This window comes from Lithobates pipiens, unplaced genomic scaffold (genome assembly GCF_037356315.1).
Source record: "Lithobates pipiens isolate NorthernLeopardFrog02 unplaced genomic scaffold, aLitPip1_a1.2 Scaffold_16, whole genome shotgun sequence".
Classification (NCBI taxonomy): Eukaryota; Metazoa; Chordata; class Amphibia; order Anura; family Ranidae; genus Lithobates; species Lithobates pipiens.
Window position 1 is genome coordinate 290,288,229 of NW_027507748.1, and position 25,599 is coordinate 290,313,827.

Consider the following 25,599-nt stretch of genomic DNA (forward strand, 5'->3'; position numbering starts at 1 on the left):
ATACAACAATCATAATTCTAGATTTGTGGCACAAGATGAGATTAGACAAGAATGATAATAGAATTTTAGTAGAATTGCTAAGTTGTTCAGGTGTGTGACAAGGCCATGGCAGAGTGTCAAGTTGCCGAGGCGTTAAGTACTCTGTGCAGGATGCTTGACACTTTTCTTCAAGCTGCTTGCACTTCAGTGCCGCTCTCCACTGTGTCTTCTAAATTCTTGGGTATCATCATCAGAGTTGGGTTACACATTACTGGAGCTCCTTGTGGATTAGGTCATGAATATTGTGCGTGCCATGGCACTGAGGAGAGGTATATCAGCAGAATTAAAAATAAAACCTGTCTGGGCTTCACTGCAATTCCTTACATGTCTGTCTTATCTATTAACTGTTTTCTAACCTTTTCTATAGAACATAAATGTCTCCAAACACTGGATTACAAGAGGCCACTTATGACACGTAGAGCAATATGAATCTTCAAAAGAATTTTCTTATGTCACCGCCAGGTTAATATTTAGCTGCAGGGAATGGCTAAGGTTGCGTCATAAAGTCAGTCTTTCACATAGTTCCTTGAAGCATTTATTAATTTATTTTGTGTACTTGATCATGAATTGTTCTCTGTTCAAAGGCCACAGCCTTCTGATTTCCAGGATGGACCTTACTACAGTTTTTTTGGGATTACATTCAGAAACTAAGTAATATAAGGGTCCTTTCACATAGGTGGGCTCCCTTCCATTCAGCAGATCTGTGTGCAGAATGGGACAGATGTCTCTTTTGTGACATCCATGCCCGCTCAGTTTTTTTTGTACACCCTTTGACAGTGGAGCTTGGTGAAATTTTGTTGGCTCTTTGGGTCAAATACAGTGGTACCTCGGTTCACGAACTTAATTTGTAAAATGACTCTCATAGGGTTCAATGTAAATAAGGTTAATCCGCTCTGAACTTTTGTGTGTGTATGTGTATATAGATAGATAGATAGATAGATAGATATATTTTATAATTTTACTAATTATCTATCTATGTACAAAAAAATAATTTTAAATATATATTATATTACAGGTCTTTTACAATAAGCTGACCCCTTAAAAAACGATAGCTCGTCTTTAATACTTGTTCAAACCAATCCCAAAAAAGTTTAAATTACTAATCTAGGGGTCAGAAAACAACACTGTACATCCAGGAAAAGATCATCTGAGAGCATGATAAAGTTGTAGAATTCAACAGTTTTTTTTTTTCATGATTCCCCATCAAGTTAGCCCACCCTCGTGGTAGTCAGGGGGGCAGAAATCCCTATCTGAGTGGACTGGTTCTCCTAAGACTCTCATCTTGCACTGTTCTTCTCAATATAAAAGTGTCAGCAGGGTAGATGGCCACAGCTCGTGTTCGTGAACCGGAGCAAATTTTTGTGAACTTTTCTGTTCAGTTTTTTCGTGAACCAAGGTATCACTGTGTTTGTCTGTTTGCATTAGGTTACTCCCAATCCATCATGTTTAGATCTGGAAAGGAAATCAGTCCTTTTCCATATTTTTTAATTTTTTTGGACGTGGATAAATTTAGAGGTAGGTCCATGTAGCTTCCAATCTGGTTCACCTATCAGTCTTTAAACCCATGTGAATGGGGCTTAACCACTTACTTACTGGGTACTTAAACCTCCTCCTGCTTAGACCATTTTTCAGCTTTCAGCGCTGTCACTCTTTGAATGACAATTGCGCGGTCATGCTACACTGTAGCCAAATTAAATTTTTATCATTTTTTTAACACAAATAGAGCTTTCTTTTGGTGGTATTTAATCACTACTGGGGTTTTTATTTTTTGCTAAACAACTGATGGGCACTGGTAGGTGACACTGATGGGCGCTGGTAAGTGACACCGATGGGCAGCACTGTTGATGAAGCACTAATTGGTGACACTGATGGGTGGCACTGTGGGCACTGGTAGATAGCGATGGTGGGAACTGGTAGGCGACACTGGTAGGTGTCACAGGTGGGCACAGATAAGCTGGCGGCTGCTCTCCTTGATCGGTATTGATGTCCCTCTGACAGCCGCCGGCTTTTTTTTTTTTTTCTCACGCTATCAGTCATTCAGCTATAGCGCAGATCTGAAGGGGATAAAATCTTGTCTATTTTTATTTTTAGGTGTGAAAGGCTGCTTTCACACCTGAGCGTAGCAATTTACTGGTGGTTTTTACTTGAGAGTTTTTTTGAGTGTTTTTAGAAGTGTTTGAGAAAAGCAATACAAGCATTTTACAGCTTCCTGCATTTTCGTTTAGTCAATGGATAGCACTAGGGGGATGAGAGGTGGAGATTAGTGGTGGAGATCTGCTGTTTGAACAGAAAACGCTTGTAAAACGGTCACGTCGCACATTTCAAGGTGTTCCCATCTAAGTCTGTAGGGGCCCAATCTGCCAAAAAGAAGCTCATTTTCTGAGCAACGGACGCTTTGCTTCAGGTGACAGAACGCTCAGATGTGAACAGGGGCCATTGAAATGAATAAGATTTCGCTTGTTGAGCGTTTTTAGAGCTAGAAGCTTCAAGCAGAAAATCGCTCTGGTGTAGACAGGGCCTAACACATTTAGTCCAACAAAATAAATATTCCGCAGTAGACTATTCCATAAAGCCCTCTACTCAACCCAGGTCCACCAGCACACATACTAGCCACTTTCTGCCATATAATGGAAAATTTTGTGCCATTTACCTGTGATGTGCAGCAAGATTGAAAGCCCTCCATTTTTTAGATGGACATCATGATATCACTGGGGCTGAAACCATGGTATTGCATAAAAAAAAAAGTGAGCGTTTCATAAGGAAGGTGTCTGCTTGGAGAAAATAGGAGAGAGGAGTAGGGCCACTCCTGGGCTTTGGGGGCTGTGTGTTTGTATTAACGTATGTGGCATAAGAGAACACCACTCTAGTCCCAACTGGGAGTGCGCAAGCAACGTTGGCTTCTTAGGACCCTGCAAGACAATGAGCCCACCCTGACTCGATAGACTATGCAGCGCCTGTTCGAGAAGTGGGTACTCAGGTAAATAAATCAGCGTTTCTTATCCCCCTAGACTTAAAGTCATACTAAAGTCTTGTTTTTGTTTTTTCTATTAACGACTTTCAAACTGCCTGCTGCCATTATAAGACGGCGCTTTGAAGAGTATCCTCTTCTTCAGCAGGCGGTCTGCTTTCAGATAAAAGTGGTCCCAGCGGCAGATTCGCTGCAAGATCACTTTTCTGGGGGGCGGGAGAGGTACCCCCCCCCCCCTCCCGCCGCTCCGGTGCCCTCTGCTGCTTATCGGAGCCGCTGCCATTTACAGAGGCGATTGCATCCTCTCCTCTCTGTGGTATGGAGACGAGTGAGGAAAAGATGGCCCCCACCCGGCTCCATACCATTGCAGGGCCGAAGCGACGTTAAAACATCAATTCCGCCCATAGCTCTAAAACGGACTTTATTTATTTATTTATTTATTTTTTATTGCATTTTAGTGTAGATATGAGATTTGAGGTCTTTTTGACTCCAGATCTCATATTTAAGAGGTCCTGTCATGCTTTTTATCTATTACAAGGGATTTAATAGCAATAAAAGTAACATTATTATTATTAATATAAATATATATATATATATATATATATATATATATATATATATATATATATATATATATATATATATATATATATATATATATAATCTTTTTTTTTTTAAGAACCAGTGTAAAAATAAAAAGTAAAATAAAGAAAAAATAAACTAGAAATTTTAACGCATGCTGAGGTCGTATGCAGAAGCGAACGCATACATGAGTTGCGCCCGCATATGAAAACTGTGTTCAAACCACACGTGAGGTATCAACGCGATTGTTAGAGTGAGAACAATAATTCTAGACCTCCTCTGTAACTTAAAACATGTAACCTGTAGATTTTTTTTATTAAACGTTGCTTATGGAGATTTTTAAGGCTAAAAGTTTGTTGCCATTTCACGAGAGGACACAATTTTGAAGCGTGACATGTTTGGTATCGATTGACTCGACGTAACATCATCTTTCACAATATAAAAAAATTTGGATGGACTTTACTGTTATTTTTATTTTATTTTTCAAAAAAGTGTATTTCTTCCAAAAAAAGTGCGCTTGTAAGACCGCTGCACAAATACGGTGTGTAACTACAGAAAGCATTGCAAGGACTGCTATTTTATCCTCTAGGATGTTAGAAAAAAAAATATATAATGTTTTTGGGGTTCTAAGTAATTTTCTAGCCAAAAAAAAAAATTATTTTAGCTTGTAAACAAAAATAGGCCCGGTCTTAAAGTGGTTAAAATAACAAACATGTTATACTTGCCTGCCCTGTGTAGTGGTTTTGCACAGGGCAGCCCAGATCCTCATCTTCTTGGGTCCCTGGTTGGAGCACCTGGCCCCTCCCTCCTGTTGAGTGCCCCCACAGCAAGCAGCTTTCTATGGGGGCACCCAAGGTGAGGAGTTGAGACAGCCGCAGAGGGACCCCAGAAGACAAGGATCGGGGGCCACACTGTGCAAAGCAAACTGCACAGCAGAGGCAAGTATGATATGTATGTTATTTAAAAAATAAAAATAAAAAATGAAACCTTTACAATCCCTTTAAGTTAACAACACCCCAAATGCAGTGTGTCTGCAGCAGATCGCATGGTATAGAAGAACCCCTGCTTTTAACAGACGGTTAGACAGGTTAATTTGGTTGGTAAGCAGACTGGTTGGTGAGTTGAGCTATGGAATTGTTTTTGTCTTGCTTAGAAGTACCGTGCAATCTGGTTGAAGTGCATATTTTTTAAAATAGTGCATACACTACTTTTAGTGTGTTCCAGTGCAATTCAGACTCTTGAAAATAAATGAGCTCAAATCGTACCACCCTGCATATAGTTTGTGAATTGCAAAAGGGACACACCCTTAAAGTAGTTGTAAACCCTTACAACACACTTTGACCTACAGGTAAGCCTAGATTAAGACTTACCTGTAGGTCCAAGAAATATCTCTTAAACCTACACGGTTTAGGAGATATTTGCCAAAAGACAGGCACCGCTGTCTACGAGACCCCACCGAGAAGATGGAGGCTCCGGACTACAGGGGACAGCGGTGACATCGCTGGCTCCTGTGTCAGGTAAGTGACATATAATGGACTACTATGCGATGCATAGTAGTCCATTATGCTTTACCTTTGCAGGGAATGAAAGAGGAAGTAAACTCATCAGGGTTTACTTCCTCTTTAAAATGGTCGGTTTCTTCCGGGTATCGCGGCTCTGGTGCTGAGAGTGGCCGGAGCCACTATATCATCACTCCTGCGCCTGCACGTGGGAGATTTCTTCCCGGCAGGGTCCGGCGTCTGCCGGGCTTTCAGCCGAGGATCCCCTGTGCCCATGCACCGCTGCAGTCAGCGGAGCATTTGCGAGGGGAATATCTCCTAAACCATACAGGTTTAGGAGATTTTTTTTTACCTACAGGAAAGCCTTATTATAGGCTTTCCTGTAGGTAAAAGTCCCAAAAATTACTATACAACCACTTTAAAAGTGTGTGTGTGTGTGTGTGTGTGTGTGTGTGTGTTTTATTTTATTTATTTATTTATTTTTTTACTTTTTTACTTTTTTTTTTTATAAATTCTTTTCATTAAGGTAAAAAACACCCACTAACTCACCACTACCCACCTCCATTGCTAAACATGTACCTGGCTCCTCTGACTGCTCCAGTGCTGTCCTGACTGCAGCATGGCTCCTCTCACTTCTTGGTCTTATAGGAGACATTGAGAGCAGCGGGAGCCATGGGCTCCTGCTGTTGCCAGTAAATCTCCTGTGAGGAGATGGCAGAGGTGTGGCTTACCGGTGTTGTGTGTCTATGGACACACACATCCCAGCTCAGGAGCATTGGGACTAGAAGGATGTCCCCCTATGGCTTACTAAGGGGGTAACCGGAGGAGGGAGTAGCGGACAGTAATGGCAGGGGACTGCCAAAGAGAAGGTAATGCCCCATACACACTATGTATTCTGCTGATTTTCTTTTCCTTCAGATTTACCAAAACCATGTAGTGCAAGGGCCGGCCTGATTGTATACAAATTGAACTCCTAAGGTTTCACCTCATATTATATGGTTTTGGTAAATCTGAAGGAAAAAGGCAGCAGAAAATCTGATGGTGTGTATGGGGCTTCAGGGAATGTTCTGTGCAATTGACCGCACTCCAAAGTGTAGAAGATATGTTGTGGTTCATTCCAAGTAAAACATCAAGGTAATGACGATACAGATATATACCAGCAGAGATTGATGTGTTTCACGAATCAAGTTGGAGTAATAATAATCTTTTACACTTTGGAGTGCGGCCAACAAATTGTTTTCATTTACTTACCCAGACTGCGGACTGGACCAGCACCCAATTAGTAGAGGAGGCATTGCTATCACCTGGTGCTGCTTTTCTTGCTTTTCCTACTAATGTTTTGTGCAATATTCTTGCACATAGCAGGTAAGTATAACACCTTTTTAATAAAAAAAACAGCCTTCAATATCGGCTCTGAGACACAAGGGGAAGTTGTATGAAGGTGAAATCTCAAATATCCCAATGAGAAGCTGCTGGCACTACGATGGATAAAGTTCATCCAGAACTATAAATAATAATAATTGTATACACATATAAATGGCATGGCTCATATTTAAATTTTATTTAAAATTGTAGATCAGCCATCCCTTTCTGTTTTAGTGACTGCGATGACCAAAACAAGACAGAGAAGGCGCTCACCCCAGGACACAAACGGCAATAAAAACATTGTAGAGTTTTTTAACCCTTCTCTACTCCATCCAAAACAAAACGATTTCCATTAATAAACATGATTATCATTTTTTACATTTGTTTTTAATCATACACATTCTTTCACCAAATTGAAAGCTAATTAGACTTTGTCATATTATAGATGATGACTGTCTGCCTTTTGATGCCTCATCTTTCCCTCTGCGAAGCTCTGCAGTGGGATTAAAATAAGCAGTTTTCCAAAAATGCAATTTGTAGCTCCAGCCTGGCATTATGTAATTTAAAGGGTACTACGGGGTCATAAGCCTCCCATTGAGAGAATCCTCTGTGGGCGGAGCTTGCAAATCCCATTATTCAAGTTGAATTACAGATGAATAACCTGCTGTGCCTCTCAGTCTGGCAGTACATGCCTTTCGGTGAGATCATTTTCTGGGTGGCTGTTCTGTGAGATGCCGTGTGTTGGAGAGCTATGCAACAGTTCACAGGTAAATCTTATATGGGGATGCTCTTTGTAAGATCTTTTTAGAGACAACAACTGAATTTAACTAGCGAACTACACATTTTTATACTAGGCAGTTGACATTAACAGTACATGAACTCTTTTAGAGACAGGATAGGAACTGGGAAATAGGATTAAAGGCTCATTTACACAGGCACAGAGAGCTGAGCATACTTGTGTGCCCGGGAATGACGGGTTTCTGGTACAACTGTCTGTACAGATCTGTGATCGACTACAACTGCACAGCTAGGTATTTACTAGCATACAGGGACTGATGTGGCCCCTGAAGCAAACTTTCCACATTCAGAGGCTCACGTTCATTTCTGTATGCAAGAAAAGCCTTGGATGAGTAGTTGCCAGTGTACACCGCCAACCTGTTGTCGATTTTGTATAGGTGGCTTCTGGACTCTGCATGATGTCACACCACCCCTCATCGCTCTTCGACAATGCCGGTTAGTGTTTCCAAACTCTAACTCTGTTGTCCGTTTTAGAATATCTGTCCAACTGTTCTACATCTCCTCTTTGTTGCAGATCTTTAGCTTGTGATAAGTCTTATGTGGGGTACACACTATACATGAGTTGTCCTCTAAAAATGTGTCTTTGAGGACAGCTGTTGTCAAATTTTTATTTAGAGGAATCCTTGAAATATTTTTTTAGGTTCCAAGTCCCTGCTAAAACTAATTCTTCAAGGGACAGTGGTGAAAAATGCCCCTTACATTGGTGGTTAGTGGGAAGAATGACCCCTTGCAGATAGCTAAAGAGGTGGTGTCCATGATGCTGGTTTTGCCAAGTGGCGAGGTCCCTGGAGCTAGGCATACGCTTTCAAATGGGAAGTCAATCCCCCGCAGTTTTTTCTTTTAGTCAGAATTACAATGACCTGTTCATTTCCACATTGTATTTCAATTGTCGCTAGCCTGCTTCGATTAATGAAATTTATCAGGAAGCTGGAAAAGTGAGTTTGGGAAGGTTCCCGCAAACATCTACTCCCTTGAACTCTGTGACACGTATTCACAATGTCCTGTGGGTAGGCACTGCTGTGCCACACATTTCACAGAGCCTGCCTTCTGATCTACAGAGGAGTTTCAGGAGGCGGAGTCAGTACAGGAATCGATGCTTGCAGACAGCAAGGTACCATGGGAAATTGGGGAAAGACCGGCAGGGTTCACAACCTGAAAAGAGATTTTCAAGTGAGCTTATGTTGGACTGTCAAAAAATAAAATGTATATGGCTATTGCAATGCTGATGTCATACAATGAAAGTGTATGCTGTGACTATAAATCTCCTTTAAGGAATCCCGGTTGAGAATGGCTGCAGTAGACATATAAAATAGAGATTTTATAGTGACTACGTAGTCAGTACTTGGAATTATGGACAGGTTGTAGAAAGCCTTGATGGTGGATATGATATATATTTGGAAACAAAACTGTATAACCTGTCTGTCCAGGCAAAAATAAACTCTGTATAGCAATGTTATAATTACTGTATTTATTGGCGTATAACACTCACTTTTTCACCATGAAAATCGGGTGCAAATGGCGTGTGCGTGTTATACGCCAATACAAACGTGTAAGTTTTTTTCCTGAAACTTCCCTCTTAAAATGAAGGTGCGTGTTATACACCTGTGCGCGTTATATGCCGATAAATACAGTACATGTGTTTTATAACATTCTGCTTCTTTAAATACAGTGCCTTGAAAAAGCATTTTTACCCCCTTGAAATTTTCTACATTTTATCAGGTTACAACCAAAAACGTAAATTAATTTTATTGGAATTTTATGTGATAAACCAACACAAAGTGGCACATAATTGTGAAGTGGAAGGAAAATGATAAATGGTTTTCAATTTCTTTTCTTTTTTTTACAATTATCTGAAAAGTGTAGCGTGCATTTGTATTCAGCCCCCCCACTTTCTATAACCACCTGCTATTACAGCTGCAAGTCTTTTTGGGGATCAGCAATTTTCAAGTCTTGCCACAGATTCTCAGTTGGATTTAGAGACATTGACGGGCCATTTTAACACATGAATATGCTTTGATCTAAAGTCTAAACATTCCATTGTAGCTCTGGCTGTATGTTTTGGGTCGTTGTCCTGTTGAAAGGTAAACCTCTGCCCCGGTCTCAAGTCTTTTACAGACTCTAACAGGTTTTCTTCCAAGATCGCCCTGTATTTGGCTCCATCCATCTTCCCATCAGCTCTGACCAGCTTCCCTGTCCCTGCTTAAGAAAAAGCATCCCCACAACATGATGCTGCCACCACCATGTTTCACAGTGGGGATGGTGTATTCATGGTGTATTGATGTGCAGTGTTCTGACTAGAGCACCTTCTTCCAAGTGTTTGCTTTGTCCCCCACATGGCAAGCTGCAAACGGGACTTCTTATGGCTTTCTTTCGACAATAGTTTTCTTCTTGACACTCTTCTAAAGGCCAGATTTGTGGAGTGCACGACTAATAGTTGTCCTGTGGACAGATTCTCTGACCTGAGCTGTGGATCTCTGCAGCTCCTCGAGTTACCATGGGCCTCTTGGCTACTTCTCTGATTAATGCAACTCTTGCCCGGACTGTCAGTTTAGGTGGACGGCCATGTCTTGGTAGGTTTGCATTTTCGGATGACGGATTGAACAGTGCTTTGTGAGATGTTCAAAGCTTGGGATATTTTTATTTTTTTTGTTAACCTAACCCTTCTTTAAACTTCAACTTTATCCCTGACCTGTCTGGTGTGTTCCTTGGCCTTCATGATGCTGTTTGTTCACTACGGTTCTCTAACAAATCTGAGGGCTTCACAGAACAGCTGTATTTATACTGAGATTAAATTACACACAGGTGGACTCTATATACTAATTGGGTGACTGAAGGCAGATGGTTCCACTATTAGAGTATTAGAGTAAAGGGGGCTGAATACAAATGCATGCCACATTTTTCAGATATCTATTTGTAAAAAAATTGGAAAATAATTTTCTTGCTACTTTACAAATGTGCCACTTTGTGTTGGTCATCCCATAAAATCCCAATAAAATACATTTACGTTTTTTGGTTGTAACATAACAAAATGTGGAACATTTCAAGGGGTATAAATACAATTTCAAGGCACCATAGTCCTCCTTTATTAATTATTCGGTGATCCGGCTGTGTCACTGCTTACAGACTTCTTTCCTGTTCTGGGCCGATAACACTGTACAAGCGCAATGCAAATGGTTTATCCACCTAGTGTTGTTGGCACCTTAAAGCTGCTCTACTGTTTGACCGCATTAAGCATACACTGGAAGGCCCCTTTCACACGGGATGGATCAGTAATGATCCGCCCTGTGGTGATCCGCTTGCTCAGCAGGATCTCTCTGTTGTCCCCGCTGAGCCGGTGGATAACAGGGCGGTCTCCGCACACTGTACAGGGACCGCCCTGTCAGCTCTCCGCTCTCCTCTATGGGGGATTGGATGAGCACAGACCGTCTGTCCGTGTTCATCCGATCCGCTCTGCAGACGGATAGAAAAATAGGATTTTCCTCTATCTGCAGAATCGGATAATAGCGAAGGCGGACGATATCTGGTGTTTGCGGATGTTCACCCGCCGACACCCGCTATCCCATAGGACTGCATTTATGTCCGTATTTCATCGGCAAACGGATGGATGAAATACGGACATAATGTCCGCATGTGTGAAAGGGGCCGAAGACTTCATGTCCACTGGATGTTTTTCTGCTGCTCTCGGGGGCATTTGGTGTTTTTTCTTTTTTTTGGCATTTTCTGCCTGTAAACACCCCTGCATGTTGACCCATGCATATATACGCTTTTTGAGGCAGAAAACAGTGGCGTTTTGCAGGAAAAAACGCTTGACGCACCTAAACGTGTGTAAGGGCCAGTTCACACTTGTGTGATGCGAGAACTCTGCGAATCCACATCACACCCGACACGCATGGCATTTCACACTGCCATATACAAACTGCTGGAGAGTTGTCATTATATGTTAACGACACCCCCATTTCAGCTCGCGTATCGCACTGCGAACTGACAGTTCGGATATAAATTGGATTGCATATGTGTGAACACACATGTGATCCGATTCTGGTCTGAACAGAAAAAAGTGTCCTGTGCGTGTTTGCACTGAATGCAATGCGATATCAGCCATACTATCTGTGTGGCTGATATCGCATCGCACAGACATTGCATGTAATGTGAACAGCAGTGCACTGCGAATTACATGCGATGTCTGCCATCGCACAAGTGTGAACTGGCCCTAAATGTTAATGCTAGGCATATTTTGGGGCTTGATCGTTAATTCATTTCAGTGCCCGGAATACATTTTTATTCTGGCCAGTCAAATGAATTATTACCCAAGCGTTGACGCACTTAAAAGCATTGCACACATTTCCAAGCGTGAAGCTTTTGCCAAAACGTTGCCGTCAGTAGAGAAGGAGTCTAGGAGAGTTAGGAAAACTTCCTATGTCAGACTGAGCTCCGCACTACTCAGTCTGGATACACTTTGGCTTATGGCAGTGATGTAACCTGGGTGCATTACTTTTGTGGCCACCCGATTTATATTATAAAGCCAATTTACAGTCCCGTCACCAGATTGTAATGGACGATCTATATTTCCTTTATTTTGATTGCTGCTGGCATACCTTACATGTAATATTGCTTCCTTTGCTGATCCCTTTTTTTTTTTTTTTTTAAAGCTTTAACAAGTGAAACAAATGCTGTAGGTCAAAGTGCCTTTTTCCTGGAGGTAACCTATACTACTAGAACTACATAGTGAAAGGTAATGCTGCCCAAACCACAGCGGGTCAGTCAGTCTGATGTACAGTCTTAGTTTAGCAGCTAACGGAATGTCCTGTTAGTGTTTGACTAGGAATCACGTCTTCCTAAAATTCCAGTGACAGGTTGGCCTATATTCACAGCAGGCCAGGTGTTTGCTACCTCTGTGATTCACAAAAGCGTGGGTGGAGGTGTGGATAACTGGAAATGCTCGCATACTTATAAAGGCCTAAGTGGTGATGCAAACCTCCGTTTCGGCTTCTCCATCGAAACTCTGGGCTTGAACTGCAGCCAATATTAAGATGCCTGTCAGTGGTGAGACACAGGGTGTGATTTTCAGACTGCGCACAACTAATTGCTAGTCTCTGTCCCCATGGCAACACTTAATATTCTGATATAAGATTTAGGAAAGTCTTCTTCCGAGTCTACCTACTCATTTCTTTCATTTTGTTAAAGCTGAACTCCAGAATGAATGCAGCTCTCTAGTGGTAGTAAGCGCTTTTTTAAAATGTATACCTACAGGTAAGCCTATAATAAATATAATAAAGCTTACCTGTAGGTACAGTAAATATCTCCTGAACATGCACCGTTTAGGAGACATTTAGTTCAGCAGCAGTGATGTCACCGACGCATCCACACTGTACTCTCAATGGACAGTATGTTCATATAGAAAGCTGTGATGTCATTGCGGCTTGGCCAATCAAACCCAGCTGCGAACCCAAAAAGTTAGACCGGGTGAAAATGAAAGCCAGCGGTGACATCACACCACTAGAGGGCTTTGTTTTCAGGTAGTCTTTCATAATGTGCATTATTATTATTATTATTATTATTATTATTATTATTATTATTATTTTCTTTCTTTCTTTATTTTTTTCTTTTACGGTTTACTACCGCTTTTAATACATCATTTATTTGTTTAAATGTAAGTATTTTAACCGGTTCCCGACCAGCGCACGCCGATGTACGTCGGCAGAATGGCACGGGCAGGCATATTGGCGTCCAATCTTCAATGCCGCCCTGCCATCATGAGTGCGCTGGTCGGGACCCCCGTGAGTCCGGTCACGGGTCCCGCGGACTCGATCGCTGCGGGCATACCCGCGATCGTCTCACAGGACGGCTGAATGGAGAAACGCCGTTGTAAACAGCATTTCTCCATTCTGCCTAGCCATGTGATTGGAGCAGAGATCAGTGTTCACTAAATGAAAGCAGAGCCCCCCCCACAGTTAGTAACACACCCCTAGGAACACTTAACCCCTACACTGCCACCCACTGCTTAATCCCTTCACTGCCAGTGTCATTTACACAGGAATCACTGCATTTATATAGCAGTGATTGCTGTATAAATGACAATGGTCCCAGAAATGTGTCAAAAATGTCCGCTGTGTCTGCCATAATGTCACAGTCACAATAAAAATCGCTGATCACCGCCATTACTAGTAAAAAAAAAAAATTAATAAAAATGCCATAAAACTATCCCTATTTTGTAAACGCTATAACTTTTGCACAAACCAATTAATAATCAATCAATAATCGCTTATTGCGTTTTTTTTTTTTTTTTTTACAAAACTATGTAGAAGGATACGTATCGGCCTAAACTGAGGGAAAAATTTTTTATTTCATATATTTTTGGGGGATATTTATTATAACAAAGTAAAAAATAATGCGTTTTTTTTTGTGCTCTTTATTTTTGTTTATAGCGCAAAAAATAAAAACCGCAGGGGTGATCAAATACCACCAAAAGAAAGCTCTATTTGTGGGAAAAAAAGGACGTCAATTTTGTTTGGGAGCCACGGCGCATGACCGCGCAATTGTCAGTTAAAGCGACGCAGTGCCGAATCGCAAAAAGTGGTCTGGTCTTTGACCAGCAAAATGGTCCGGTCTGTAAGTGGTTAAATACCCGATTGTGACCTAGTATTGGTGTCCTGCAGGCTCTGTACAGCAGATCTCAGACTAAAGCTGGATACACTCTATACAATTTTCTTTAGATTTTTTTTCCTTTTAGATTTACCAAAACCATATAATATGAGGTCAAATCTAAACACTTCAATTAGTATGCAATAAGCCTTTGCACTATAGTTGAAGGTAAATCTAAAGGAAATTGAAGAACAAAAGTTGTATAGTGTGTATTCAGCTCAAAGTGCAGTTCCACCCCAAAAAATATAAATTATTACTGTGCATAAAAAAAAAAAAAAAAAAAATTTGGAGACATATTTTTATTTCTTTTCCTCACCTCCTAAATGCCTGTTTCTAGGGGGTCCCTCTTAGGCTGACTCCTTCAGCACCTGGCCTGATGTCGCTTCACTCGGCGCAGGAAGGGAGATCGCCTCTCTCCCCTCCCTCTTGTCAATCATCTGGGACACGTGACAGGTCCCAGATAACTGTGCGGGCAGTCACTGCGCGCAGCGCGGCTCGCACTGTGGGTGCCCGGCTATGAAGCCACAACCTGGCGCCGCCGAGCGGAGGGGGACCGCTGGACCCTGGCACAGGTAAGTGTCCGATTATTAAAAGTCAGCAGCTGCAGTATTTGTAGCTGCTGAATTTTATTTTATTTTTTTAAGCAGAACACCACTTTAAAGAAGCAGAGTAGATTAAGTAGATAAATAAGCAGAGCACCGCTTTAAGATAAGGTGGAGTAGGATAAGGGATCTATCGGGTGCAGTATTCCTATGCTTGCAAGGAGCATGCTGATGGAGGGCAGCAGAGGGACAAAGAGCCAAGTTCATCAGACTACTGCAAGATTTTTCACTATCCAGTCAGACTGGAGGAGGGACGAGACCTTCAAGGACCAATCCACATGGGTGGCAGCCAGTGAGAATGTGTGATTTTTGCCAGCATTGCAATTGGATAAACCATCTATATCCAGCAGCCAGGAATGAAAAGAAATCTAGTGCTGCTTGAAAACATTGCAGGGAGAGACTTCAGGGGCCTAACAAAGGAGAACAGAATACTGTCACATAGGGGATGCATATATAAGTGAGTACAATTCAGTGCATGCATTTTTAAAGCTTGGCATATTTGGTATCCATACACTTCGACAAAGTCTCGTCTCCTAATTTTTTTTAGGAACAAAAATTGAATTATATTTTTGTGTGTGCTAGAATTAGTTATAGTATTTTTTTTTTTTTCCTGATAAAAATGTAAAAAAATAAAATAATAAAAAAAAAAGTTGTGCAGCATAAAAAATTGCAGCTACTGGCTTTTTATTGTACAGGTTCTCAGGTTTCAGAAGTTATATAATGTTGTGGAGTTTTAATTAAATGTAATTTTCTGTCCTAAAATGCACAATTAACATATGTGCTGAGAAAAATGCAACTTTTTGTATGCTTTTGGACAGGGGAACGTTGTGCTAGGGGTGAATGTAAAGGCGTTATTCCTGTGCCTAATCAGGAAGAAATATAGTTTTTGTACCGCTGCACACACTGAAAAAGGGGTACCTGAACCCCAATTAAAGATCAAGAAAGGCAAAAAAGTAGTGGTGCGCAGTACTAGCTTAGGAAATTTTAGCCTAAAAGGTCTATAGATTCAAAAAACACCAGGTATTTAGATGCTAGGTGTGCTGCCACCCAGACTGAAAAGGTGATGAATAGGGAGCTTAATGTGCGTGTTTTATGAGGGAACGTGGGGAACCCTCACCACTATAACATAATAGTGTTTGGGATGAGTATTAAATAGATGAAGCCATACGCGAAAAGGAATATAGTGGTTAAAACCTAATGATTTCCAATGCGATTTTTGGAAATGACATAGACCTATAAAGTGGTAGTGCTGGACAATAAGTAGGTCCGTGTTTGCGTGTCCTACAACATCCCGTGAACAAAATATATATAAAAAAGTCAACAAAATATGTGGTAATAATTGATGCGATTTGTTACAACTGATAAAATCGCATGAAAAGTGCTAGTGCTAAATGATAAATAAGTGTGTTGCAATGTCTACTACACCATAAGCAGCAATATACATAAAAACAGTCGTTGGCTCAATGAATCAATTTTGTGCAAAAAAGTGACTAATTGTGGCTAACAAAAATCGCATAAAGTGCCAGTGCTGGATAAAGGTTATAAATTAGATGCGTGTGGGTGTCTTTCTACCATATAATAAATAATAAATACAGTGAAGCGAAATCTAATCATGCAAAATTAGCAGAAAAATAAATGAAAAACACAACATTAAAAACGCATAAGCAATATTTGTGTTAAATAAAGGTGGAAAAAGTAATAAAATCTCTCTAGAAATTATTCGGGTAAATAGTGCTCAGTAGTTGAAAACTATACAACATATAAATTGCACAATAACATATGTTAAAATTGTGTCCATTCAAAGCTTGTGCGACAACCAGTGGCGATTATACCCAAAATCGCATACGGTGCTGGTGTTTAGTTCTATGTGCACTGTATAGTAGCGATCTAATCGGTGGTGAAAATATCCCACGTGGTCCTGTGTACTCGAGATATGGGTGTCCCCTTACCTTACAGCTGTAAGGTAACAGCATGTAACATATGTATCCTCAGGATTCCTGGTGATCTTTATCCCACGAGGTCTTGTTACTGTGTCCCCAAATCCTGACGGATCCTGCCTATTGCGCTGTGTAGTCTCTTTAAATGGTCGCTCAGCAGTGCCCAGTATGGGGGGGGGTTGTTACCTCAGCAGTTTATGTAAGGGATTTAAGCAGATAAGGAGGAAGGGAGCCCCATTCCTCCTTATCTGCTTAAATCCCTTACATAAACTGCTGAGGTAACAACCCCCCCCCCCCCCCCCCCATACTGGGCACTGCTGAGCGACCATTTAAAGAGACTACACAGCGCAATAGGCAGGATCCGTCAGGATTTGGGGACACAGTAACAAGACCTCGTGGGATAAAGATCACCAGGAATCCTGAGGATACATATGTTACATGCTGTTACCTTACAGCTGTAAGGTAAGGGGACACCCATATCTCGAGTACACAGGACCACGTGGGATATTTTCACCACCGATTAGATCGCTACTATACAGTGCACATAGAACTAAACACCAGCACCGTATGCGATTTTGGGTATAATCGCCACTGGTTGTCGCACAAGCTTTGAATGGACACAATTTTAACATATGTTATTGTGCAATTTATATGTTGTATAGTTTTCAACTACTGAGCACTATTTACCCGAATAATTTCTAGAGAGATTTTATTACTTTTTCCACCTTTATTTAACACAAATATTGCTTATGCGTTTTTAATGTTGTGTTTTTCATTTATTTTTCTGCTAATTTTGCATGATTAGATTTCGCTTCACTGTATTTATTATTTATTATATGGTAGAAAGACACCCACACGCATCTAATTTATAACCTTTATCCAGCACTGGCACTTTATGCGATTTTTGTTAGCCACAATTAGTCACTTTTTTGCACAAAATTGATTCATTGAGCCAACGACTGTTTTTATGTATATTGCTGCTTATGGTGTAGTAGACATTGCAACACACTTATTTATCATTTAGCACTAGCACTTTTCATGCGATTTTATCAGTTGTAACAAATCGCATCAATTATTACCACATATTTTGTTGACTTTTTTATATATATTTTGTTCACGGGATGTTGTAGGACACGCAAACACGGACCTACTTATTGTCCAGCACTACCACTTTATAGGTCTATGTCATTTCCAAAAATCGCATTGGAAATCATTAGGTTTTAACCACTATATTCCTTTTCGCGTATGGCTTCATCTATTTAATACTCATCCCAAACACTATTATGTTATAGTGGTGAGGGTTCCCCACGTTCCCTCATAAAACACGCACATTAAGCTCCCTATTCATCACCTTTTCAGTCTGGGTGGCAGCACACCTAGCATCTAAATACCTGGTGTTTTTTGAATCTATAGACCTTTTAGGCTAAAATTTCCTAAGCTAGTACTGCGCACCACTACTTTTTTGCCTTTGTTGTGCTAGGGCAGTGATGGCGAACCTTGGCACCCCAGATGTTTTCAAACTACATTTCCCATGATACTGTTGCACTCTTCAGTGTGGTTGAGCATCATGGGAAATGTAGTTCCAAAACATCTGGGGTGCCAAGGTTCGCCATCACTGTGCTAGGGGGTTAAACTTCAGCTTTATGTTGATACTGTGAAGCTGTGATTGTTCTGTACTGGGCTTTTGTAGCTTTTAGCATCTTGGTGATGTTTTCATAGAAAGTTTTTTTTTTTTTTTGTTTGGTGTTAAACCTAGGCAATTTAGACTGATTGATTATATAATGAAATAAACAGAGGTTACAGGCAGTGGAACTGCAGGGAAAATGCAAAGTAGATGCAGAGGTAAGGACAGCTAAGCAAAGTAAATGAACTCTCTGTAAGATTTGAGCTTGGACTTGTCCCTTCCACCTGGATGTCTATTTTTACAGAAGTCAAGATTTGTATATAATACTGGCTGTATACTGTATCTCTGCGTTTACTGATTTCACACGAATGTACAATATACTGCATTCAGATCTGTAACTTATATGGATCTAAATGCAGCATGCATGTTATGGGCGCATTTACACACCTCCATTTTGGTGTTTAGCTACGACAACCAAAGCAAGAAAATTCTACACCCATGTTCCAATTTTTGACTATATTTATGATGTATGCATTCAAACACTTGTGTAATAGTTTACATGCATACGGAGTAAATGGATCATATGTGCCACCATTGTACCTTGTCCCAGAATTCACTAAGCAGCAAACATAATCAGCATGAAGGCAACGCCACGGGTGCAGAATGATCTCAACCCTCAGCCATTCTGAAGGGTGAGGTCGTCCTGTGCCAATGAATAGTTCAGAGAGGATGTACAGGTAGATAGCAACACTATGTAGGTGGCAGCAACACAGGCGCAGAATGACATTACATTGTACATATCTGAATGCATACAAACCTATGTGCATCAGAGTTGAAATGTGGTACAGACTTTTTTTTTTCTTATGGACCACAAATATGGCCATGTGCACTGGATTCAATATGTAATTTTCAAAGAAGGTAAAAGTTGGCTATGAATATTTTAATTTTATACCTACCCATTTCATATTTTCCAGGTTTATGGTATCATGCCTTGTTCTGTAGTCAGTACAGTTTTCTTGAACAATTTTTTTATATTTTTTTTGCAAATCTGTTACAAAATGTTTTACTTGGAGTTCCTGTCAGTAACACTACTTCTAGTTGTTGGCTTAACAGCTTCACAATTGGCAGCACCGTTATCGGCCCGCCCCGTGTGCTCCTACAGATGACTTTTGGGATGCCTATCATATGATAGACTTGAACCAACTCATTCCTTATTCACACTGCCTACTCGCAAACAGGTGTCAGTTTTTGACTGATGTACGCCATGGGGAGAGGGTGGAGTGATGTGTTCCAACACATTGCACAGTTTACTTCTTTTTTTTTTATTTTTTTTACTTTATTTGATTTGACGCTTTATTTAAAGTGGTTCTAAAGGCAGAAGGTTTTTTACCCTAATGCATTCAGGTAAAAAAAAACTTCTGGGTTCAGCTCCCTCCTTAGCCTCCATTTATCCTGAGCCCCATCTCGATGCAAGCAATGTGCATGAGATCAGCAGGGTCTCTCGGTCCTCATTGGCTTTCACAGCAGCTGGAGCCATTGGCTTATGTTGTTGTCTATCACAGCCAGTGAGCCAATGAGGAGAGAGTGGGAGCGGGTCCAAGCCTCATGCTGTGTGTGAATGGACAATGTCCATTCACAAGGGCGTGGCTTGGGAGCGAGCCTGCTCGAGTGCCCCCCCATAGCAAGAGGCTTGCTGTTGTGGGCATTGGGCAGGGCTGAGAAGCCACCAGGACAGCTGGCGGGGATCCTAAAAGAGGATCGGGACTTCTGTGCAAAACTGTTACACAAAGTAGGTAAGTATACCATGTTTTTTTTTTTTTTTCCTTTTTAAGACTTCAACTGTTAGAATTGCTTTCATGTTTCTGCACAGCTGTGCAGTGCCTTCCTATGCTGTGTGTGTATTTTACCGTAGCCTCAGGCTATGTTGCAATGTGAATGGGGCACATATTTTCTATGTGCCCTAGTAGTGACTGGCCTTTATCCACTGCAGGAAAAACGCCCTTCAGCGCACCATGTGTGAACGAGCCCAGCAGGAACGTGTAATGCTGCTGCTAATTGTGGGGCAGTGAATTAGTGTTGTTAGCCAGCAACAAACCCAAAGTGCTGTTACTGGCAGGAAGTGGAGTTTTGTATATTTGTACACACACAAAAAAAGGACTTGCTGAAAAACTTTGTATATAGTGATACACGATGGCAAACATACATGTTGGGGTTTAGGGTTTCCATATGCATACATTTTCTTTGCTATTATTTTCCACAAGTTACTTTGTTACCTTGTTAGTAAATGCTCCATTAGCAGTTTGGTGTTATAAATGAAGGCTTTGCTTTTCATCAGTTCTTATATTTTACAAGCTACAATAGGTTGTTTTTCTTTGGACTTCCTGAGTATGTTTTGAGTAGGAAGTGGTTTCAGCGCAAGGCCAGAGGAAAACTGCTTCTTGTGGTTCTAATTGCTGAATAATACATACAATTCTTATAAAGTGCAAGTAAGTTTAGGCCAATATAGGTTGGATTTTGGTGTCTACGGGTTACTATTGTTTTTTTATGAACTGTTCTAGTAATATAACTTTCTTTGGCTTTGCGTCTGTTTAGATTGTGACAGTATTATACAAGTGAACAGATGTTTCTGATCGCTGGCGCACTATTCTGTTAATAGACTATATACACTATAACACCTGAATAAATAAAGTTGTTTTATGTTTAGAGGAACTCTGTCGCGGCAGAACAGCTATTCTCGATACTAGCATTCAGACACCTAGAGGTCCCCATATTTCAGCTGCAGCCACCTTAATCTGCATTGGGTTCTGTCTTTATGCCTCTACCAATCAGATGAGCAAAATTCACATTCTTTCTGGTAATGTTGCAGTTTTCCCACCCCTTTCATGCAAGGAGGTGGTAGTAAGTTTCAATACTACTAGGAGATGTTGGAGTGTTTGCCTGTCAAAACTGTTTTTTTTTTTTTTTTTTTTTTAAGCCCCACCGTGGATAAACCGACAGGCCTCATTCCATCTGATAGAGGAATGTAAATCACAAGACTACCTTAACAGAACTGAAAATATTTTGGCACATAAAACCGTTCACCTTTTAGGTCCGACTTATTTCTGTGTTGTGACCACACTTGCCAATGGTCATTACATGTTTTGGCTTTCCATATATTTGGAATGGCACCTCCAGTGCACTCAAAGCCAGGGCACATGCATCACCGCAGCAGTGCCAGCAGTTGACCTTTTCAAAAGAATGGAATACAGAAATTAAAGATTTTATTTTCTATTTTGCAGTGACTTTGAGTCTAATTTTTTATGTTTTATTTTATTTTTTTATAATTTGGCTTTGGCTGCTCTACTTGATTTATATAGAAGAATTACTATATGTACAATGGGCTGCCAACCACCCATGAAGTATTGGCTAAAGAGGATCTTTTTACATCTTTATTTAAGGATTGCCACATTTAGCAGTTTTTAGCCTAAGGTCTTTTTACCCTCTAAAATCAGTGATTGCTAAGTAGTTTAAATGGAGACCCTCTGGTCTCAGGTGGTGAATTATATTACTCATTAAGAGTAATTAGCATAAAGCTAATTTTGGAATACATACTGCGGCCCATTATCGGTATTACACCCCAGGGTATTGCTGTGCTCTCTAGGACATATGATATCCGTGCTTGTCTTAATAGCTCTTTGTTATCATGTATTTATGCATGTAAGCTCTTATCCTTGCTTTTGTCATTAAATCCACCCTTTCAACCTGGTCAAAATCTGCAAAAAAATAAGTGTGTGTGTTATAGCTTTAGTATCCTATCTCTAGTCTTCAGCCCCTTAACACTTTTGTGCTGTGATAACACACTGGGATTGATTTACTAAAGGAAAATCCACTTTGCATCGGAAGTGCAGTCGTTTTAGATATGAGGGGTAGATCCGAAATGAAGGGAAGCTCTGCTGATTTCATCATCCAATCGTGTACAAGCAAAAATCCTATTTTTTATTTTCCTTGCATGTCCCCCTCAGATCTACAGTGACTTTACTTCCAAGTGCACTTGTAGTGCAAAAGTGGATTTTCCTTTAGTAAATAAACCCCTTTGTGTGTTGTTGTGCTGTGGTGCCATTCATTCTGATTAGCACCCCAATGCACCTTCCCAGTGCATGTATGTGCATGACAATGCACTAGGGTGTGTTGCAGTGTGATGTGCTGCCATAAAATGCTGTTCAAAACCATTGCACATAGAAGATTAGTATGACATGATTTTATTTTATTTTTTTAACCACGGATTGAACATCGCTTTAACTGCTTTCTTGACTAACAGCACCACAAAACAATGTATTCACTTCTTGGTTATTTCCCACCTTGACTACTGTAACTCCCTCCTCACTGGCCTACCCTTACACAGGCTATCCCCCTTCAGGCTATTATTAACCACTTTCAGACCGGACCATTTTGCTGGTAAATGACCAGAGGTCTTTTTACACTTTGGCACTGCGCTGCTTTAACTGGTAATTGCGCGGTCATGCAATGTTGTACCCAAACAAAATTTGCGTCCTTTTCTTCCCACAAATAGAGCTTTCTTTTGATGGTATTTGATTGCCTCTGCGATTTTTATTTTTTGCGATATAAACGTAAAAAGACCGCAAATTTTGAAAAAAAATGATATTTTCTACTTTTTGTTATTAGAAAAATCCAATAAACTCAATTTTAGTCATACATTTAGGCCAAAATGTATTCAGCCACATGTCTTTGGTAAAAAAAAAGTCAATAATTGTATATTTATTGGTTTGCGCAAAAGTTGTCACATCTACAAACTAAGGTACGTTTTCTGGAATTTACGCAGCTTTTAGTTTACGACTGCCTATCTCATTTCTTGAGGTGCTAAAATGGCAGGGCAGTACAAAACCCCCCCAAATGACCCCATTTTGGAAAGTAGACCCCCTAAGGAAATTGATAAGAGGCATGTTGAGCCCATTGAATATTTTATTTTTTTGCCTCAAGCGATTGAATAATGACAAAAAAAAAATTTTTTTTTTTTTTTTACACAAAGTTGTCACTAAATGATATATTGCTCACACATGCTATGGGCGTATGTGAAATGACACCCCAAAATAAATTCTGCTGCTTCTCCTGAGTATGGGGATACCACATATGTGGGACTTTTTGGGAGCCTAGCCGCGTACGGGGCCCCGAAAACCAAGCACCGCCTTCAGGCTTTCTAAGGGCGTAAATTTTTGAGTTCACTTCTCACTACCTATTACAGTTTTGAAGGCCATAAAATGCCAAGATGGCACAAAACCCCCACAAATGACCCCATTTTAGAAAGTAGACACCCCAAGCTATTTGCTGAGAGGCATGTTGAGTTCATGGAATATTTTATATTTTGCCACAAGTTGCGGGAAAATTACAAACTTTTTTTTTTTTTTTTTTTTTTTAACAAAGTTGTCACTAAATGATATATTGCTCATGCATGCCATGGGCATATGTGAAATGACACCCCAAAATAAATTCTGCTGCTTCTCCTGAGTACGGGGATACCACATATGTGGGACTTTTTGGGAGCCTAGCCGCGTACGGGGCCCCGAAAACCAAGCACCGCCTTCAGGCTTTCTAAGGGCGTAATTTTTTGATTTCACTCCTCACTACCTATTACAGTTTTGAAGGCCATAAAATGCCAAGATGGCACAAAACCCCCACAAATGACCCCATTTTAGAAAGTAGACACCCCAAGCTATTTGCTGAGAGGCATGTTGAGTCCATGGAATATTTTATATTTTGCCACAAGTTGCGGGAAAATTACAAACTTTTTTTTTTTATTTTTTTTTTTCACAAAGTTGTCACTAAATGATATATTGCTCACGCATGCCATGGGCATATGTGAAATGACACCCCAAAATAAATTCTGCTGCTTCTCCTGAGTATGGGGATACCACATATGTGGGACTTTTTGGGAGCCTAGCCGCGTACGGGGCCCCGAAAACCAAGCACCGCCTTCAGGCTTTCTAAGGGCGTTACAGTTTTGAAGGCCATAAAATGCCAAGATGGCACAAACCCCCCCCAAATGACCCCATTTTGGAAAGTAGACACCCCTAAATTTAGGGGTACACTAGTGAGACTAGGTAATAAATGGCGGGTGCCCTGAAACTATAAAAAAAATAACTAACCAACCAGCGTCACCTGTAACAGTTATATGGTGATCACTGGTGAAAGGGTTAACTAGGGGGCAATTAGGGGGCTTTATGCGGTAGTATATGGGGGTCCCTGGCGCTATAAAAAGCTGCAGCGAACCTAAATACCTACCTGCCTAACTAGCGTCACCTGTGACACTAATACGGCGATCAGAAAAACGATCGCTTATTAGGCTGGGTTCACACTGGAGCGATGCGGGAACGCCACGAATGCGCGGCGGGTTCCCGCATCGCATGCCTCCCGGCGGCAGTTCACACTGCCCTATGCGAACTGCTGGGAGTGTCAGTGAAATGTTACTGACACCCCCAGATCAGTTCGCATATCGCAGTGCGATCTGCAAACTCGGATCGCATGGTGTGAACACCCATGCGATCCGATTCTGCTGCGGGCCAAAAAAAGGGTCCCGTGCGAATTTGCGGCGGGTGCGGCGAATGGCTGAACTCGAATCGCACAGAGATCGGATGTGATTTGCACTGCAGTGCGGTGCGAATCACATCCGTTCTCATAAACCGCTGCAATGTGAACCCAGCCTTAGTGACACTGGCGACGGGGGGTGATCACGGGGTTAAACCTTTATTGGGGGGGTTAGGGGGGTACCTTAGAACTAAAGGGGGCTAACCCTAACTGCCCTAACAGTTATTAGTCACAAATGACACCCGCCGGGTGATCAGGGGGTTAAACCTTTATTAGGTAATAAATGGCGGGTGCCCTGAAACTATAAAAAAATAACTAACCAACCAGCGTCACCTGTAACAGTTATATGGTGATCACTGGTGAAAGGGTTAACTAGGGGGCAATCAGGGGGCTTTATGCGGTAGTATATGGGGGTCCCTGGCGCTATAAAAAGCTGCGGCGAACCTAAATACCTACCTGCCTAACTAGCGTCACCTGTGACACTAATACGGCGATCAGAAAAATGATCGCTTATTAGGCTGGGTTCACACTGGAGCGATGCGGAAACGCCGCGAATCCGCGGCGGGTTCCCGCATCGCATGCCTCCCGGCGGCAGTTCACACTGCCCTATGCGAACTGCTGGGAGTGTCAGTGAAATGTTACTGACACCCCCAGATCAGTTCGCATATCGCAGTGCGATCTGCAAACTCGGATCGCATGGTGTGAACACCCATGCGATCCGATTCTGCTGCGGGCCAAAAAAAGGGTCCCGTGCGAATTTGCGGCGGGTGCGGCGGGTGTGGCGGGTGCGGCGAATGGCTGAACTCGAATCGCACAGAGATCGGATGTGATTTGCACTGCAGTGCGGTGCGAATCACATTCGTTCTCATAAACCGCTGCAATGTGAACCCAGCCTTAGTGACACTGGCGACGGGGGGTGATCACGGGGTTAAACCTTTATTGGGGGGGTTAGGGGGGTACATTA

At 41.3% G+C, this 25,599-nt stretch overlaps 1 protein-coding gene across 2 annotated transcripts in view; it reads left to right on the forward strand.

The window, feature by feature from the left end:
- CTTNBP2NL (CTTNBP2 N-terminal like) overlaps nt 1-25,599 on the forward strand; it is a 136,904-nt gene that overhangs the window by 30,347 nt on the left and 80,958 nt on the right. Inside the window, exon 1 of one of the 2 annotated variants that reach the window (XM_077481537.1) lies at nt 7,182-7,220. The exons of the other annotated variant lie outside the window; for it this stretch is intronic. Coding sequence (XP_077337663.1) covers nt 7,185-7,220 — 36 coding nt within the window. The 5' untranslated portion in view covers nt 7,182-7,184. Of the gene's footprint in view, nt 1-7,181; nt 7,221-25,599 lie in introns of those variants that run through there. 2 annotated transcript variants of the gene reach the window in all.